The 19,847-nt window shown below is 40.8% G+C and overlaps 2 protein-coding genes across 4 annotated transcripts; both read left to right on the plus strand.

The window, feature by feature from the left end:
• Nucleotides 1–185: 185 nt before the first annotated feature.
• LOC147062476 (glucose-induced degradation protein 8-B homolog) lies at nucleotides 186–2,768 on the plus strand. The gene is made up of 5 exons (XM_085918021.1): nucleotides 186–308; nucleotides 591–719; nucleotides 800–996; nucleotides 1,317–1,514; nucleotides 2,013–2,768. Exons 1-5 carry the CDS (start codon nucleotides 281–283, stop codon nucleotides 2,184–2,186), a joined length of 726 nt encoding a protein of 241 aa, XP_085774147.1. The 5' UTR covers nucleotides 186–280; the 3' UTR covers nucleotides 2,187–2,768.
• A 432-nt stretch (nucleotides 2,769–3,200) lies between these two features.
• On the plus strand, nucleotides 3,201–11,756 carry slc17a9b (solute carrier family 17 member 9b). 3 transcript variants are annotated; one of them, XM_085917998.1, is made up of 14 exons: nucleotides 3,201–3,325; nucleotides 3,447–3,690; nucleotides 5,173–5,370; nucleotides 5,454–5,593; nucleotides 5,806–5,905; nucleotides 5,984–6,114; nucleotides 6,229–6,325; nucleotides 6,898–6,994; nucleotides 7,424–7,511; nucleotides 7,592–7,626; nucleotides 7,721–7,836; nucleotides 8,917–8,972; nucleotides 9,072–9,101; nucleotides 9,454–11,756. In XM_085917998.1, exons 2-14 carry the CDS (start codon nucleotides 3,557–3,559, stop codon nucleotides 9,630–9,632), a joined length of 1,401 nt encoding a protein of 466 aa, XP_085774124.1. In that variant the 5' UTR covers nucleotides 3,201–3,325; nucleotides 3,447–3,556; the 3' UTR covers nucleotides 9,633–11,756. The 3 variants fall into 3 exon arrangements, with proteins under 3 accessions (XP_085774124.1, XP_085774116.1, XP_085774134.1); XM_085917990.1 differs by lacking the exon at nucleotides 3,201–3,325 and having other exon boundaries at nucleotides 3,332–3,690; XM_085918008.1 differs by lacking the exon at nucleotides 3,201–3,325 and having other exon boundaries at nucleotides 3,569–3,709.
• Nucleotides 11,757–19,847: the final 8,091 nt, after the last annotated feature.

The raw sequence follows: 19,847 nt of genomic DNA on the forward strand, positions 1-19,847 counted from the left end.
CAACAGCATTTTAATCATCTTCAGCAGTTTTTTTTAAATACTTGCCAATGTAATACTTATTTTATACGAGAAATTCAAAGAGAACAAGGGGTGGGACTAGATCAAATTATTTCAGATATTTTTATTCTTCAGATGGAGTTGGTCCTATCGCAGTAACTAAAAGCTACCTTTAGGGGCAGCAGAGTTTTGCCCAGGCTTCATTAATGAACAACTCGGGCAAAGGGAGAAGAAGAAGAAGGAGCTTCCGTTGCTGAAGCTGGAAGCTAGTGGCGAGTTGCTAATGCTGCGAAGAAGCGACTTGGTTGAAGGTATTGTTAGGGCTGTTTTAACTTGAAAATAAAGAATTGTTGGTCTGGGTTATGCGTGGACACTCGTTCCAAAAGGTTGCGGGTGATTTGAACCCCCCAAGCGGAGGTTGTCTGTGTTTGTATTTGGTGCAATGCTGTAGTCAGGCTTCATTGTTATGTTTTTATCACAGGCCTGACTGTACTCTATTTCCGGTGCCATGATGTTACTACAACGATTTAAATGATGCTAAGGTTTTGCTTCAGACTTTTAATTCAGATCACTTTTATTCCCTTTATGTTAAGGATTTATCATCATGAGCTATGCAGAGAAACCAGACGACATAACGAGGGACGAATGGATGGATAAACTCAATAATGTCCACATTCAGAGAGCTGATATGAACAGACTTATTATGAACTATTTGGTGACAGGTGTGGTTCTCCAAATGAATTTTTAATAACCGATAGCTGAAAGCAAAATATAAGAATATGACAAGTGTTTTGTGCCATAGAGGGCTTCAAGGAGGCGGCGGAGAAGTTCAGAATGGAGTCTGGGATTGAGCCAAGTGTGGATTTGGAATCGCTTGATGAGAGAATAAAGATTAGAGAAATGATCCTGAAGGGGCAGATCCAGGATGCCATTGCGCTCATCAACAGTCTGCATCCGGAACTGCTGGATACCAATCGCTACCTTTACTTTCACTTGCAGGTAATTTCGTTTGTCTATAATGTCTGCCACTTGTTTGTGAGCTGTAGCAGAACATGGTCAAGAGGCAGTTGAGCACCTCAAACTAGTTGCCAGCAAATTGCAAAGGCACACATGTTCACGCCTTTATATCAAGCAAGGCAGACTTGGGCTATGGAACTTCCTGTGTTTGGCTCGACGGTCACTGACTACTAAATATACTATATCTATAAATAAGGATTTATAAGTATGGATGGATGGATGGATGGATCTTCTCATTCTGCAGACATCCTTTACACTTGTTGTTTTGACCCATTTTGTATCTTTTCAATTTGTGTTTGCAGCAGCAGCATCTTATTGAGCTCATTCGCTTGAGGGAGACAGAAGCTGCCCTCGAATTTGCTCAGTCCCAGTTAGCGGAGCAAGGGGAGGAGAGCCGAGAATGTCTGACTGAGATGGAAAGGACGCTGGCCCTGCTGGCGTTCGATAACCCTGAGGAGTCACCTTTTGGAGATCTGCTCAATATGATGCAGAGACAAAAGGTAACGTAGGTACAGCCAGTGGCCCTGATAAAGCTATTCTTTTTCTTACTCTAGCTTTTTCAACCCCATCTGACCTTTTTTTCCCATCCATCTTTTCACTCATGGGCGCACGAAGCTAAAACTTGTAATGGTATTTCCCAACTTTAGACAGAGGAAAGAAAACAGGTGCAAAAGAGGTTTTCCAAGTCATGGTGGTGGATGTTCTTAAATCCAAAACATTTATACAACGTAAATAAGTTGTAGCCTTTAAAATAGGTTGTAGCCTATAAATGATGGCCCAGCACCACATTGTAGCGGCCCACCGGGAAAACTGTGGGATGGGAAACGATTGATCTGCTGTGTCCACCCCTAACGGGAGCAGTCAAAAGGAGAAAACTAATCACAATCATTGCATTATTTGGTGGTATGAATTTGAGTCCATTTTGCTCAGCTCTACTCGTAACTAAGTAAATATTGGGGAAATATAATGATCTGTGATACATTTTGTTTGTCTTTCAGGTGTGGAGTGAAGTAAACCAATCTGTACTCGACTATGAAAATCGTGAGTCAACACCCAAGTTGGCCAAGCTCCTGAAGCTGCTGCTGTGGGCTCAAAATGAACTCGATCAAAAGAAAGTCAAGTATCCCAAAATGACAGACCTCAGTAAGGGGACCATCGAGGAACCAAAATAATGAAAGGATAAAATGGACAGGTTTCCAGTATCTATTTGTACCATATAGAAATGAGAGATCATTTTTGTCCTCCTAAAGATTTCCCTTTTATTAGGATGAACTTGGTTGATACTGTTTTAAAATGACCTCACTCAATGGAATATGTTATTTGACCTGGTGTTATCATTTCGCTATACTGAATGAAACCAGTATTTTCTTTTTCATATTTACATGTACACTAGTTTTTTTTTCTGTCTGTTGGCAGGGAAAGTTGGTATTGGAAGGTGAATAAAGCCTAAATTAGGCTGTCAGTCTATGCGTGACCGACCGCATGCTTCTAGTGAAAAAGATTAGCTGTGTGCATGTCAATAAAAGCTTCCACATGTCAAACATGAGACACAATAAGACACTTGGGGATGATTTTAAATACTTTGTTGACTGTAACTTTCCCGTTAATGGCTGCAAAAGTAAAGGCAAATGCAGATACAAAGACACATGGATGGTATTATGTACATGAGTGAAATAAGCTTCTCTTTTACTATATCTGCTGTGCTTCCATTCACTGTTATTTTATTTTGCAATAAATGCAAGTTTTACAATTTCACTAAAGCTTGGAGTGTTCCATTACGAGGGATGCGCTAACTCAGTTCCCCAACACTTACTGAAACAAGGCGCATATTTTACATTGGAGGCACAGCACCAAACGAGGCCCGCAAAGTTGACTTATAAAACATTATACACAATGTTCTGCTTGTCAACATATTGCCGATGGAGATACAGTGGATATTGAAAGTGAGCACACGTCTGCAGCTGTCTTTAAACCCATTACCAGTGCTTCGCAACTATTTTCTGTCATGTTGAAGATATTTCAGGCCCAAAACTATAATCAGTGACAACAAATATGCATACCATTGTATTCTAATGAACATGTCACATGCATCGCGTCCCGCTACGTATTTGAGAAGCATCCCTTTTATGATCGCATCCGGAGTGGTTCCTCGCCGTGACGTCGACTTGAAAAGTCAAAGAACATCAGGAAAAAAGAATCAGCGGGTGTTGCCTTTATTCATGATTTTCATCGAGCTGTGCACGGATGTTTTGTTTTGTGGAATCACTTCCTGGTTGAGCGCCCTCTAACGACCACACAAAGACGTGCAGAGGTAAAAACTGACACGTGGATTTCTCCTCAACGGGGCATCAGGAGTCAGGACAAAACGAGTCCTTCGCTGTTTCCGGTCGGCTGTTCTTGAAGCTTTTTTTTTTTCTTCTTCTCCCTTTCAGTGAGATATGCATGTCCGAACGTCGAAAGTCCGCCGTGTCTTCCTGTCTCCTGACGGTTTTTGAAGCTGACGGGTCGAGGCTGCCGCTAACATTACAGACAAGCACGTTGAATGGCAGTGATTCAAAAACATGGCAAGAACTATGATCCAGATTTGCTCTGTCACAAGGAGAACCATCCGTCCGACAAGCTTGGAGTCACTGGATGTCACAAGAAGTGGGCTGAACACAACAATAACTGGTCAAGGTAACGATTACGCTCGTGGGTGAGACAATCAAATATTTCATTGATTAGCCGTGATGAGCGACCCATCAAGCTCGTTTCCAGTGTTAACTTGATATTTAAATCATCAAATAAACAAACAAAGACATAATTACATAACATGTTGCAGAACTTTAAGTCGGGTAAGTTTGTATCTAGCTGTAGTTATTTGAGTTGGAATCTACCCATTGTGCCTTCTATGTGAAAATGAAACAAACCGAACATGATGATGTCACCAAATGTATAGCTACTGAAATAATAACGATGATGATGGATGTTTCAAAGTACTCACAACAAAATACGTACATATTGATATTTTTGGATCCGATAAGTGAAATTGGCGTTCCCACGGCACACCTTGTACAGTCTGTCCCAAACTTGTCAATCGAGCCAAGGCGCATATTATACATGAGGCGAGGCAAGTTTATTTCTATACCACACTTTGACAACACGGGGATTCTAAATGCTTTATAAAAAAAGAGTCAATTACAAAGAGGATTATGTGACATTTTAGCACAGTTAAAAAGATTCAATATCATGAAAAAGAATCTACAAGTTTTTCTTAAACGCAGCATCAGACTTTTTTGTTTGATGATGATGATGATGATGATGATGATGAAGTGTTAGTGTGTATGGGGTGTCAAAACTGAACGCTCTTACATAAGGACTACACACATAAACATATAGGAGAGGGTGGGCCACTTACTAAAAAATAGTTATATAGCCTTAACTTTAGTGAGTTAAACGTCAATCAATTAAAAGTGGTGAAATATGTTATATTGTTGAATATAACTATAGACAACACTGCATTCATCACAGCTTTCTATAAATGGATCTTTATTGATTTAGTCATAAAAGGCTCATTCTCACAACAGGAGCCTCAGGTTTCTTCTTAGACATAAGATTTACAGTACACAAAAACAATAAAGGGGGAAATGGGACGGGTAAATCTCAAGCTTGTTATCGAAGTTATTAGGCTTAGCATCACCCCTAAAATTCTTTTGAAATGGTTATCAACATTAATAGACTGAAATGGGCTTAATAACATAAGTGTATATAATTTTACTAAATTATCCTAGTCATTATAAGCTGCGCTGGGTATGTAAATTGGGCCATCCAGCGACAGTGATGATGCAATGGCAATCGTGTCACTTGATCAAGGAGCAAATCCGCATCAGATGACATCAGGTGACCTTGCGTGTGCAGTGTGTGCACTCTGCACAGCGGTGTGTACTGTGTTTCCAAGCAAAACGCAAGTGGTGGTCAAAAACAGGCAAGTGACAGAATTGATGTGCATTATCGATATTTGTTGCAAGTGTACCTGCATATAAATGCTTATTAACACACGGCTACCGTGGAATATATATTTTACTCATCTCAAATGAGAACGGCATTGCACTCCGTGATGCTCACTTTCAAACTTTCGCTTCTTTGTTTTTACTAAACGGTGCAATTGGTCCTCTACAGGCCGGTGGCAAGGGTATGGACAGTGGTGCTCCTCCTCGGTACGTGCCTCCTCTACTGTGCTCGGGTGGCCATGCCCATCTGTGCGGTCAGCATGGCGGAGAAGTTCAACTGGAGCAAGAGGGAGTCTGGCATGGTTCTGGGAAGCTTCTTTTGGGGTTACTGCTTCACGCAAGTGTTTGGAGGCTACGTCAGTGACCGGTGAGTGTCGTCATTGCAATTCAAGTGAAACATGCAAAGTCACAGTCTTAGGTTGGAACTAATGCATCATCGTGTGCTCACAGGGTGGGAGGAGAAAAAGTCCTCCTGCTCTCTGCAGCTGCCTGGGGCTCTATGACAGCCTTCACTCCCATCTTGGCCCATTTTTGCTCCCAGCCGATCTTCTCAATGACATTGGCCCGCTTTCTCATGGGCCTTTTACAAGGTAAAATATCACAATTGTACTATTTAACATCCTCATAACAAGTCCCGACATTCATTTTGACAGCACGGCTTCAACAAACATCTAGTTGTTTGTCCTGTTCTGCAAAAAAGTCTGTTGACACTGATTTCATCCTGTAACTTTCACTCTTAGATACAACTGTGGAATCCAGTATACAGTAATACCATGGAAAATTTGACCTTTCCTGATTACAGGTGTTCATTACCCTTCTTTGGCAAGCCTGTGCTCTCAGAAGGTGGTGGAGAGTGAGAGAGGCTTCATCATGAGCACCGTGGGCAGCGGCTCTTATCTGGGGTAAGTCATTTCTTCGCTAAGGAACGCGTCTTGCTGAGGGGGCCGTCGCAACACGTGCACCCATGTGACCTTTTGCAGAACCCTTGTAATTGGTGGGGCTGGTTCCCTCATGCTGGACCTGTACGGCTGGGAGAGCGTCTTCTATGTGTCGGGTTTGCTGGCAGTAATGTGGGCCTACTGCATGTGGAAATACTTACTCAAAGGAGAAGGCAAGTAAGGTTTTTCACTTTTCTCTCTGCTATCTGCTGTGCTTTCTTATCGCTTCCAAGTGAGGTCACTGTCCTCTCATATGCAAACCCTTCTGTGTTCTTTTGTACTCGCAGGGCCAATCATCACGCTGGAGTCTTTGGGAAATGGTGGTCCACAGTCCAAATTGACCAAGAGGCACTGGTTGCGGCTCTTCAAACAACCTGCAGTCTGGTGAGAAAATGATAAATGTATAAGTTGAACCGCTGTACCAACCAACTTGATCCATGTTGCAGAGTTTAAAGGGGAAGTCAACACAGATAAGTTACGTGCAGCCCAATTAGTTGAAAAACGGATCAATTCTGATTAATGTTTCAATTGTGGAATATAAATTAAACAAGCAAAATCCACTTGCTTCTATCCATCTCAGGGGGTGGCTATTTTGCCACTTGTGCTATTGACTGAAAATGGTCACAACTAATCACGGCTCACCAGTTAACTGAAGCCGAGTCGTGATTGATTCATTGCAGACAAAAAAATTCAAGAAAAAGTACTTGGATCTCTGATTAAAAAATGTGGTTCAAGTTTATTGACCAATGTCAATATATTGTAATGAATGAATACATTGGCCTTAACAGGAAACCCACGGCACAGACAGCAACTTGGGCTTTCACATATAAAAAAAAGCCACAAAAACTAAACGTAGTATTGACATTTTGCACGTGTCTAAATCTGTCATGTGTTACCAATGTCCGTTCCCATTGATTTTAAATGTATTTCTCTATTTTGCTTTATTTACTGACCAGCGCCGTGATCATTACACACCTTTGCACAGCGAGCACGTTCTTCACTTTGTTGTCATGGCTGCCAACCTTCTTTAAAGACACCTTCCCTGATGCTAAGGTAATTTGAGCCATTTAAGGAGGAGGGGAAATAATGCTGGTCTTATGATGACGCTCTTAGAACCAAGATTGTGTAGCTCAATGAATATAAAGCCGCGGATTTCCACCCTTGTTGTGGTTACTCAATGCTTTTAAGTGCTTGTCTGTCCATCATAATAGGGTATAGTACTTTAGTCACCATGACAATGTTTCCTTCTTTGCCGTGAACAGCAGGCAATATTGTAATGGCAGCAGACGAGACTGGTTTGTGGAGAAAGCATTTGCAAAATAATGCAAAAGCAAATGATTAAAAGTCCAAATGTATTTTTACGCAAACGTGTTTCGCTTTGGAGTTCAAATGTAAAGAGCAACGTCGTACATCAGAAGCAAATACATTTTGAAACATGACCAAAAAAATATCCTAATGTGTTTTTTGGTTTTGTCCCACCAGGGTTGGGTGTTCAACGTCATTCCTTGGTTGGTGGCAATCCCCTCATCGGTCTTTAGCGGCTACCTGTCGGACCACCTCGTAAGTCAAGGTATGAACGTCCAGTCTGCGGGGATCGCCGTATTCAAATGTAATCGTTTCACTCAAGTGGCTGTTCAAATGTCCCAACAGGCTTTGACACGGCCTTTGTGAGGAAGTTAATGCAGGTAGAGTCGCTGTGGAAACATCCTGGTATTTGAAGTGTGTTGTAACCTTTACATTTTTGCCTCATTGACTTTTTTTATGCATATTTGCCTCTAGTTTTTTTCCATGGGGGTTTCCAGCGTGTTTACCCTGCTTTTGTGTGGCAACACCACGTTCTCCTGGGCCATAGCGTTTGTGTCGGCCACAATGGGCCTCACCACCTTCAGTCACAGGTATTGGCATTTTGCAGAAACCGTTTACTTCATGCTGATTTCTTAGTGCTGGTTAACTCACACTTCCTCCTGTTGAAGTATTGAATGTGAAAAATCCAGCACAGTACAGTTCAGCTGTATTTAACTTAAGTGCAGCAGAATACATTTGGATTTCTTATTTTTATCTTTCTTGTTTAATCCAGTACAGTAAATTGTGAGTAAAACTTTATGGCTTGAAGGTTTAGCTCACCAATCAAGGTAAAAAAAAACAAAAAAGGTTTGGCACCCTTTGCTTACAAAAACTAGAGCTAAAAGTATCTAGAGTTGCCTTTGGTCTGGCATTTATCCAACTTGAAATCTTGTGGAATTTCCTTTGCATCTTAATGTGTAACCCAACAACCAAATGACCATGTGACCTCTGGTCCTTGTAGAGGTTATGGAAAATAATGGGTTGTAATTGAAAATTTGTTAAACTAACCACTTTGAATTTCGAGGTAACCACAAAAGGTATTCCAAAGAGAACTTCATATAACCGAAAAAAATAAAATAAAATCTCTGTCTAGATTAGTGAAGAGGCCCCTCACAGCAATTAGTTGTTTTTTTTGTGCAACATAACATCAGACATTTCAACTTCACTTGGTTATTTCAATATTACGACAGGTGTCCCAAGTTGAAGTTGTTAACCGGATGGGGCACATTCCTACACAAATAGAAACTATGAGCCTGTTTTCTTTTTTTTTTTTTGCAAATGCATTTCATCTCTAGGCAAGTCATAATTCAACAGATTTTCTCTGGCAAATAGAAGCTACACCTTTTAATACCTTTGCTAGATATAGGGCATTCATCACGAAACAAAATGGCAGCATTTCTGTGTGAAAACAGTTGCTGCTTATGAGAGAAGAAGCTGAATGCAACAGACGATTTGGCCCTGGAAGGGGTAGTAGTCAGGGATGCTTTGGTCTCAAGGGGTAGTCATAATTGTCTCCCTTTTGTCACCATTTTTCAATTTGTGCTTTTTTTTTTTTTTTCAGTTTTTCATCTCATTGTTTGTATTTGACACTGATCAACCAAAAGGGAGCTAATGACACTTTTGCTTTACAGTGGGGTATCTGTAAACGTTCAAGATCTCGCTCCATCTTGTGCAGGGGCCTTGTTCGGTAAGTGAAAAATAACATTTGGATGGAAAAACCTCAACAGTAGGATCATTTCGTATAAAAGTTTCACATGGCCCGGCCGTCTCTGTTTTCTTTTGACAGGTGTTATGAACACATGCGGCGCATTCTCAGGTGAGTTTCTTTCATTTGACAACAATGGGTAAAAACAACATCGGTCGTTCCCTGGGATTTTTTCTTTTCCCCTTCACCTTATAACACACGTTTTGGTCAAATAATTAATCTACCACTCAAAATGATGACTTTGAGCTCACGCGCTGTCAACGGCGTCGCCTCCTTTGTGTCATGTTTATTTCATCAAGAAAGCAGCATCACAGCGGCCGCGACAGATGAATGAATAATGGACGACACAGAATGACAGCCGTTGGGCTTGTGTGGGACTGTGACGTTTTCTGATTCTTTCACGCCAACTTTTTATCTCTTAAAATTAATCTCACGTTTTGTGTGTGTGTGTGTGTGTGTGTAGGGGTCCTTATGGTGTATTTCTCGGGGTATCTCATCGAGACCACAGGCTCATGGTCGTCCATGTTTGGCCTCATCACCGTCGTCAATCTGTTTGGCCTTTGCATCTTTTTGGCCTTTGCTGAAGCCCGCCGCATCGACATTGACTCGAGCAAGATACGCAATCACCACATCCATATTTGAACACTTTGTCCAAGACTGGACTTCATTATCCCGTGGAAGACCTGCATTGTCTGCACAGATCTGTCTGTCTGTCTCACTCTCTCTCGCTCTCTCTCGCTTTCTAGCTTGTTTGCTCTCAAGCTCTCTTCCATGCACACAAAGCACACAGTCTGTACCGTCCTTTTGTTGCTCACATAGACAAATTCACAACCTCTAATCATAAAAACACCAGCGTGATGTCAGGGTACTGTTCAGAGAGGCTGTTGATTTATGAAGGTTTTCAGGATGAACAAAAAGTACATTATGGTTAAATGTTACTTAAAGTAACTTTTGTTTTGTTTGTTTATTTGTTGTTGTTTTTTTGCATAGTGAAAATTATTTGATGACAACGTAATAAGACAGTGACACAAAAAGACCACCAGATGGTGATATATATATATATTTGTTGAACAGTGCAAGATTTGAGAAAAATCACTTTTCTTAGCTTTTGCCAGATCCTGCTTAAAGAAACAAAACATTTTTCCCCCTTCTTTTTAACATTCACAATTGGTCTGAATATAGAGATTACACATGCAAGACAAAGCAAAGCTGGAAACCCCAAATCTTTGGCAGTGTGACGAAGCATATTCGGTCAATACTTGAACAATTACCGGAACGGTCGTAAACCCACTTCCATCCATCCTCAGTCCGTCCTTTTTTTTTTTTTTATTTTATTTTATTATTATTATTTTTTTAATTTTAGCCTTGGTGGAGTTCTGCACTTTGAATGCTCCTCGTTTAAAAAAAAAAAATGCTTCTGAAATGCCACCTCATTGTTGAGTGATATTCTAGTTACGCAATGCTTTAAGACTTTGGTTGTTCTGTCTCTTTTGTTTTGGTGTGAGTTGTTGGCAGCGCTCTTTTGTCCTCTAACTTGTTTGTTCCCCGTCAACATGGTTACATGTTTTGTTCCATTGAGGTGAAAAGGCTTTGAGCGTGTCCTACCTGTTTGCTGTTGCAACAAATGTTCAAAAGCAGAAAGACCAAAGTTAAATGAAAATGTACTTTTTTTTTTTTTTTGTAGTTTCATAATGTAGAAATACCTCCTTTAATTATTTTTGAATAAAGTACTTCTATATTTTTATGGCTTAAGATATATTTGGTTTATATTTTCAAACTGAATGAATATATTAAGTTGCGACAGTACGGTAAAAGAAGCCCGATAGCCCTGACTAGTTTTTATTTGAATCTCGCTTTTGTGAAAGCAGCTATCGCACTTATTGTCGTCATCGAAATTGGACTTATTTGGGAGATGTCTCCTCCTCCTCCTTTGCTTAACTGTGAGCTTGTTGCACACTGACATGATGAATGTTGCACGTGCTGCAAGACAATGAGAGATCTTCAGTTTGTAGACCTTTTTGTATTGCACATCCAGAAATGTTAAATTATTGCTCGTAGCATTTACGCTTGCCGTTGGAAATTTTGATATCTAGTTCAGGTGCTTACTTGACTCTGCTAATCTATGCATATACGTTTTTGTGCCTGCTTGGGACTCACGGTGATCTGATCATTGTGTTACAACTGTTACTGCGTATCGGCTTGACCTTCACATACAAAGGCACAGCTTTGTATGCATCTTATAATGGGTGTTTTTTTTGTAATCACACATGAAATTTATTGTCATCTCAAATATGGTTAGATTGTTTTGTGTCACACTGTAAATGTCATTACTCTTTTTAATCACATGCTGCCTGTGTATACTGTCAGCAATAGAAAACGAGATAAGGCTAGTTAGGTCATAGACTTTTACATAATTGATCATGAATGGCCACACTCTTGAACGTGTACATTTGCTGTACTTTGTTAATGTTCCTCAATGTGAATGCCACTTGTTCCATTATCTGTTGAACAAATATGGTAATCCTCTGATTTTTCACGGTTTTCACTTTTACTGTATCGGTTGTATTTTTTTGTTACATGCTTTCTGTCACTCAACCCCCAAACTGTAACATTACGTAGTCGCTCAGTGTGGTTCCTGTCAACTCTCTCAAATTTTGCCTTTAGAAAAATAACAGTATTACTGCAAAAATGCAGTACTGTAAAATTTAACTTATGCTGTTATTTAAAAGCATGTCTTAACTTTGAATAAAATAAAAAACATATTTTCTCAACACTAATTAGCTGCAATATTTGAGGCGTCTTTATGTGGTTGATATGCAATGCCACTGGGAGGCAGTAAAGTGTCACATATCAGAAGAATGCAAGGCTCGAGGCTTTTTTTTTTTTTTTCTGCAACTAATTTGACCTGACCTCGCAGTCAATCTCTGCATCATCTTTAGAACAGTAAGCTCTGGTACCACTCATGGACTACCCCAGCCCGAAATCCCAAGTCCTGGCCAACAAGACGTACTGTATGCAGTGGCACCATATGGCACTACACTGTGTGCCATGCTGGCTCGCTGGCACTGTCCATGCGTGAATGGCCAGACACTTGTCAAACCAACCCACTCCTTCTCATGGGACCCAACAGCTAGGTTGCCATAGAAACAGGTGGAAGAAGAAAGGGAAGGGGTCTCACCAAAAGTAAGTTCCAAGTTGGTGGGCTCGATGATCAACAGCCTCATCCATAATGAGCTGGAGCGGTCACTTATTTCATGCGTCCTCCCTGACAGAAAATGGTGCTGTAAAAGCAGACATAACAGTGATGAGCGACCTACTATTTAATTAGCAGAAAAGAAGCAGAGTGTAGCAGAAAGACACGATACCGCACCCCCCAAACTTGTCGGCCATTCAGAGTAACCCACTAAAGGCAGACTCCATCAGAGATACATGTAAATGAAATAGCCCTATTAATTAGTAATTAACATCAAGTTAATGACATTTCACTGTGTCGCCGTCTCCTGTCCTTTCTCCTGGTGGAGGGGTTGTCTTTGCTTCCTGAGTTGAATGCTAATTAGTACAAAACTCAACCGCCGTAAAGGGCCACCTCATAATATAGAGGCCCAGTTGAAGAGTGGTCATTGTGTAGGGAGGATTAATCACTTTGTGGTAATAGATCAGGAGGCATTATAAGTCTACCGTTCCTTAGAGGACTGTGATATTGGGGGCCGTTGATTGGCTTTGTGTGCTAATTGCATTGCGCCTTTTAGGTCACTGGTGGAATATCCCTTGTGACTTACTACTACTTTTAACCATTCCGACAAAACTGAAATTCACTACTTTATAATCCTTCTTTGTTTTGTAAAGCCACTAAAATCTTAAAGTGATGTGTGCCATACCCAGACTGTGAATGAAGTATTTTTGACCCCTCATTACACAAATAGTATGGCGTCTATCAACTTCTTTTGGAGCCGTTTCGGATTCCACTCTTTTGACAAGATTTTGGCCTGAGGAGAGCGCCTGCTGGGTCACCGATCTCAATTTCTTCCACACCAGTGTCATCAAACTATCCCTTTATGTAAGGGTTTTAAAAGGCTTAAATTGTGACTTAATTCATAGAAATGATTCATAATGGTGCCTTGAGATAGGAGTCACCCGAATTAGGAGTTTTTCCAGCTACAAATTGTCATTTGGCTGTTTTAATTTTTGCCGGTGAGTGCAAACTTCAGCTTATAGCATTGTATGGTGTCCTTGAGCTCAATTCACATGCAGCAGGGCATCGAGCAGCAAGACATCACGTTTAAGGTTACTGTCAAACCAAACATCAAATAGTTACACTTTGTGTATTTAAAACAACCAAATAGCTTTGCCTTAAGAATGCCCGTACTATCTTAATGCTAACTCATAATCTGAAATTTTCAATACTACTTTTATTCAGAGAGATCCCAGTACAAGCACTCAAATCTGGAGTAGTCACCAATACCAAGTGTCAATAATGCTAGTATTTTTTTAGACTTAAAATGTCTGCCAAAAAACAATGACGGATCATTTTAAATAGATCAATATATATTCAACATAGTATTTGTCCTTGAAATTGCATGAGATTAAAGGCAAATTTCTATGGTTCTAATTTCAAATTCCTGATTGTAAAACGTCCACAAGAGGGCAAACACCCATCCATCAATTTTTTATACTGCTTGTCCCCAGGGGGGTCCCTGGCGTGCTGGAGCATATCCCAGCAATCATGGGGCAGTAGGCTGGGGACACCCTGAACCAGTTACCAGCCAATTGCAGGGCATACAGAAACGAACAACTATCCGCACTTGCACTCACACCTAGGGCCAATTTGGTGTGCTCAATCAGCCTACCATGCATGTTTTTGGGATGTGGGTGGAAACCGGAGTGCCTGGAGAAAATAGAGGGCAAACAATCGTACCAATACCTCCTTGAAATAAGGCTGAGATACCAATACCTGGTATCGTTACTCGTCCACCCCTACTCACAATGGAAAACACCATTGATTGTTTTATAAGCAATGGCAATATGAACACAAATGGTGGCGCAACATTTAGACAGATGTTATAACAATAATCATAGGCATACACCCTTTGAAATCCTGGGTTGAAAATAACCCAATTTGGGTTAAAATATGGACTGACTCACTTTTGCACAAAACCACATTTTTTTTGTACAAAACAAGCCAACAATTTCTTGTTTTTTGCAAAAGAACCCAAACTTAGGTCAAATTGACCCAACTTTCTGGGTTTAAACAAAATTGTTGCACTTCATTGGTGACACTTCTTTGTGTTTATAGAACAGTATTATGCTCGTTTGATTTGTTTAAAAAAACCTGCAATTTAACAGAATTAAAAGAAAGCGAAATATACCCTGTGAATTTAGACTATTGCCATTTTTAAAACAGAAATCTGTTAATAGCTATTAAATGTTTTTCAATTGTTCAAGTAGATATATCATTTCAATAGTTCTACAAGAAATATATATAATGCAGCCCAGCTGTTAGATACTACAAATGCTTTAATATTGCGCTTGAAAATGACATTATAAAAGGAAAAAAATACAAAATGATCATATAGCGGGCACGTTACGGGCACGTGTTTTGATGGCTCCTATTTCTTCTCCACCTGGGGTCTGATCCATATTAGACCCGTTCAAACAATCCTGACGCTCAAGCCCACTGACGATTTTCCCGCTGGTTGGCGCACACAATCGCACAACTAAATATGTTGATTTCGGTCAATTAAACCCCATCAGCTGTTTGCCTCCTGCCACACATATGGCCAACGTTAAATCTACAGAGAAAGCCGAGTTGGCCTTGAGAGGGGCATCGTTTTAATAGAACCCTTAGGGACCGGGTCTACACCTGCGCAGTAATAACCCACTGGCCAGATGAGAACCACATTGAATTGTGTGTGTGTGTATGCGTGTGTGTGTGTGTGTGTTGATCCCTTTCTGCCTGTTAGGATTGTCGTGTTGTCATATTTTACTTGATATTTCAGTATTATGCACCAGTGGAGTTGAAGGACCCACTTTCCTTGAAAAAAGAATCACATTACATTACCCAAAGGACAATGCAGTGGGTTTGCCTCACAGTTCTGACGTTCAGAGTTTGACCCTCCTTTGTAGAGTTTTGACGTTACCCCCCGTGCTTGCTCAGGGTTTTTCCAGGTACTCCCTCATTCCCAAAAATAAGGACAGTTTTTGTGATATAATAAATTAAGACCAAGATAATTTATTTCCAACATGTAGTATTAATGTGGCCTATAACCTAAAAAACATTCAAACGTTCCCTCCACATTGTCTCAAAATCCCTTTTTACATTAAATTTAGCAGGGAACAGCAAGCCATTGTCAACCTCATTCATTGACTATGTTTACATACAGTCAAAAATCCAAATATTGCCAGTAGTCAGGTTTTTAAAGCCTTTCTTCATTAAATAGTACCGGACAGAATTTTTTCAAAACAATATGACGACAGGTGCCAATAATAATGGAGGGCACTGTATTAGATGAATAGAAGGATATTTCTTGACAACTTTGCAGGTCTTCTGTTGAGACATGTAAGGTTAAGGAATAACAGTTAAACAATAAAAAAAATAAAAGAAAGAAAGAAAAAACCACTTTTTTTAGTGCACGTCAGATGGAAGTGTCACAACTGTGTAAATATGGACAAATCTTTTCTTTACTCAACACAACAAATTAATTGCATTTGATCTCTGCAAAGATGCTGATCACACATTCGTTATCCTGGTAGATTAGCTTAAATATAGATGCAAACAGTCATTATGTCTGTCAAGTTGAAAAAAGAAATTAATTCAAAGAATTTTGCTTGCTAGTGTGCAGGTTTGTCCCTAGTTTACATCAGTGACGCAAAACAGCATAGATAAAAATGACAAATACATGTATTCATAAAATGAAGTTGATGAAACCTTTCAAAAATATTTGTTCCGTTAGCAAACAACCAGAAGCGCAGCATTCTGATTGTGATTGTAAGGGAGGTTAAATGCCTCCCAAGCCCTGCTGGCCGTCCCCCGTCCCCCCCATCCACCCCGCTCGTCTGTTCCAGCTTCACATCGCTCACGCCACCAGATCGCGCCCCCCACCTCCCCCACTTTATTTTTCCTGCGTGCTCTTTACAAAAGTTTGGCTGTCAATCAGCGGTGGCCTCAGGCAACAGGCACTGATGAAAAGACCCCTGAGACAAGGAGACCCAAATTAGATTTCAATAAGGATGTTGAATATTCATAGCAGGAAACATCTAAAGGTAAATGCTTTTTGATCTCGGCACACAAATATCACTTGTGTGCATTACCGGGTCCTGGCGCTGTAGTTTGACGCAGTTTCACACAATCCCCGCGCTCCCCTCGGCCTGGTCCGGCCCCAGCGCCTGGCCTCGGCTCACTCCTCGGGGGCCTTTGGTGGAATAATGATGACGGCCATGCAAAAAGACCTATAATTAATGTTTATACTAAAGGGACCCAATAGAAAGGGCATTCACACTAAGTAGTCAGTAATTAGTATTTAGCAGAAGTTGATTGCAGAGCACACGCACGCAGACACGGCAACCCCTTGACAGCAGCGGGCAGAACACAGGCTCATTTCACCTGTCAACATGTTTGTTTCTGCCGGAACTAAATATTTACATTTGTAGTTTGAGGTTTTTCCCCATCCATTTTCTGTTTAGTTGGAGATCTGGGTGGAGAGGTCGCACATAGAGACAAACAGTCATATTCACAGTCACATCAGAATTGTGTGAGGCAGATATGCTAACCAATAGTCCATTGAACAAATAAAAGTATCCACAAAGTGCCTCAATCACAACCCATGGCAAATATTATAGAATCAGATCACAGATATGACAGAAAATGATACATCTTAAATGGAAACTTCTGGCCTCAAGATTCACTAACAAGAAAAAAAAGTGGTGGTAAGTAAGTTACTTGTAAGGTTGCTTGAATATGGGAACAATTTTAATCACAATTGTTTTGGTAATAATTGAAATTACAATGATTTTCAAATGTAAAAAAACATGAAATCAACACGATAATTATGCAAATTCCTTTTGGACCAAACAAAATTTATAAAATGTGTTATTTTAAAATGTAAAAAAAAAATATGCAAATGTATAAATGACATTATGATTTTCTTGTATAAACAAACATGGTAATAACAATCTTTTTTTACATTTACGCCAATTTTGTAATCGTGGAGTGCAATCGAAATCAACATCAACAGTGACCTTGTTATGGTATCTTACAATAGGTCTATAATTCTCAAGGGAATAGTTGTTGATCTATAGCGAATGTAGATTCTCAGTCACATGGTTCTCTCCGAAACAATGTGATGTCATCTTATAATTAAGTCATCAATGTAGTCAGTCGGTTGAATGTCAAAATGGGTCCACAACATAATAAATTGAATACTCTATGAATCTATTGGAACATTTGATAGCGATTAACTGAAAGAAACTACAACTTGACAGATGAAGGAAGGGTTTCACAAATCTCCAGTCAAACTGTTTTATTGGACAATAAATAAATGCCTGGTATTCTCCGCAGAAGAGTAAATCATTTCTCCAGTCTGCAAACTCTTGTTTGCATGTGGATTATTAAATAATAACCCCCCCCTCACACAAAAAAAGGCCATCTTCGTCTGCATCGCCTGAAGAACTCTCCATCACTTCTACTGTAGCGGAGATGGAAATGTGTGCTCTTGGTGAGGCAGGGGAGTGATGGGTGCGGTGGGGGTTTTGGAAGGCTGGCTTGCCTCAGGCGCTTCTCTCCTCAGAGACTCCACGCCGCTGAGGGACTCGCCATGAAGCGAGTGGTGAAATGAGAGCAAAGCATGGGGATGGCGTCTCTTCATACATGCGAGAAGGGGCCACGCGGCTAATAGTCCCCGTCAACCTCCATCGCAGTCGCGCCGTCGAGAGTGCGTGTCTCTCTCGCCGTGATGCGGGGAGACAAGTTGCCTCACAATCTCCTCCTTCGCTAAAGTTTATCCGGAAAGAAAAGCTTACATCATTACTGGTGTTTTTCTTTTTCCTCATTCTGTGTCTCTGTGTTCTACCACCTCCCCCCCACCATACTCGCTTCCTTACAACATGATGGTCAGTCCATTGCCAGGCAATCTGGTCTGCGATGTTGTTCACACCTTAGTGAGCCAAAAAAAAAAAAAATCTTTGAAAAGATATGACGACTCGCCCAAGCGGTTTCGCTGTTCTCTTGGTCGTATGAGCGAGAACGGCCAGCCAAGGTGTGTGTGTGTGTGTATTTGTGTGTGTGTGTGTGTGTGTATATATGATGATGTGTTAACCTCAGGCCTCGTGTAGTGGTACTGTGATGCCGAGTGTCACCCTTCTCCAGCCTGAGCCCTGCAGCCAGGGTAACCAGCTGGGAAACTGACAGCTTTGTCTCCTGCACTCACCTACACGCTTTCTTCCCCCGCACGTGTACGCACACACACACTTTCTCGACTCTATTGTGGCCTGAGGTTTAAGCACACATGCATAGACCCCCCACCCCTTCAAAAAAAAAGAGAAACACTCACATATCCACAGACCAGTGCAAAACCTGCAGGCAGTCCCTCTCATGCCAGCTCCAAACATATAGTGCAAAATATGCTCACAGAGTTCTGATAGTGGCCACTCATAGATGTGTGCTTTTATGCAATTGATTATTAAAACATAATTGCATTCACATTTGATACGTCAAACAATATTGTCTGTTCTTTTCTAAATGCCATTTTACACTGTAAACCTGAATAACTGCTTCATAAAAATCCTTGAAATTTTTAAATATTGAAGTGTGAAACATTTCAATTGAATGTGCTAATAATTGAGTTGGAACAACTAAACAAACAATCATTAGCGCAATCTTACCATAAAATACACATATGAATCAAAATCAGACTACGAACATAAATTCTCATAACAAAATAAAATTAAAAAACTTACAAAGAGCTGTTGCTTTGAAATTATTGTTTGCCGTAGCTATACAACCAAATAATTGAGCAAAAACTCTTGATGTAGTTATGAGCATGACTGATATAGTCCAATTTATTTGTATTTTATTGTTAATCCAAAGTGATTCACGCTGTGTGTGTAAAAGTGTGTGTACTCTAAATAGTTATCTGTGATTTGTTTTTCTATCATGTAGGTCAGAGATGAGAAGCAACATTGCCAAGAGCAATTGAACCTGTGTCCCATCCAGGAAAAGCAGCCCTGAGGAGCTGCTGGATTTGATGACCCCCCCCCCCCTCCCCACCTAACACACCTTTCACACACACTTACACACACACGGACTTTGACACACAGTGGTGAAGGCTGCCATGAGTATCCAGGTGTCTGGCGGCGCTGTGGCGGCCTTCACCTGTCACAACGACGGAAATCAATGTTCTGACCAGAAGGTGCGCAGGCACCACATTTGTGTAAATGAATGTGAGTGTTAGTACATCTGTGCATGTCCGAACGCGTGTGTGTGTGTGTGTGTGTGTGTGTGTGTGTGTGTGTGTGTGTGTGTGTGTGTGTGTGTGTTTGAGCGGTTATTCCTAGAGGTTGGGAAGGGGGGGGGGGAGGGCTGAAATAAAACCCAAGTGTGAAAACAACAAAGCAAGTTGTGAGCAAATGAAGAAAGCAGCAATGGCACCTGTTCTGTTCCCCCAAACGGCGTGGATGTTGAACTCACTTTTCATGGATTCATCCCAGAACAACAACATGCACTCAATCACCTCCATCCTGGCTTCCTCATCAACCTGTTCCCTCCCAAACACACACACATGCGCACTTTTTCGGGGGTTCAGTCATGTGGCCAGATGTCCAAGTTGACACAACGCTTAAGGCGTTTGACTGGATGAAACAGTG

The sequence above is a fragment of the Syngnathus leptorhynchus genome, chromosome 1, assembly GCF_054491065.1.
Source record: "Syngnathus leptorhynchus isolate UIUO chromosome 1, UIUO_Slep, whole genome shotgun sequence".
Lineage (NCBI taxonomy): Eukaryota > Metazoa > Chordata > Actinopteri > Syngnathiformes > Syngnathidae > Syngnathus > Syngnathus leptorhynchus.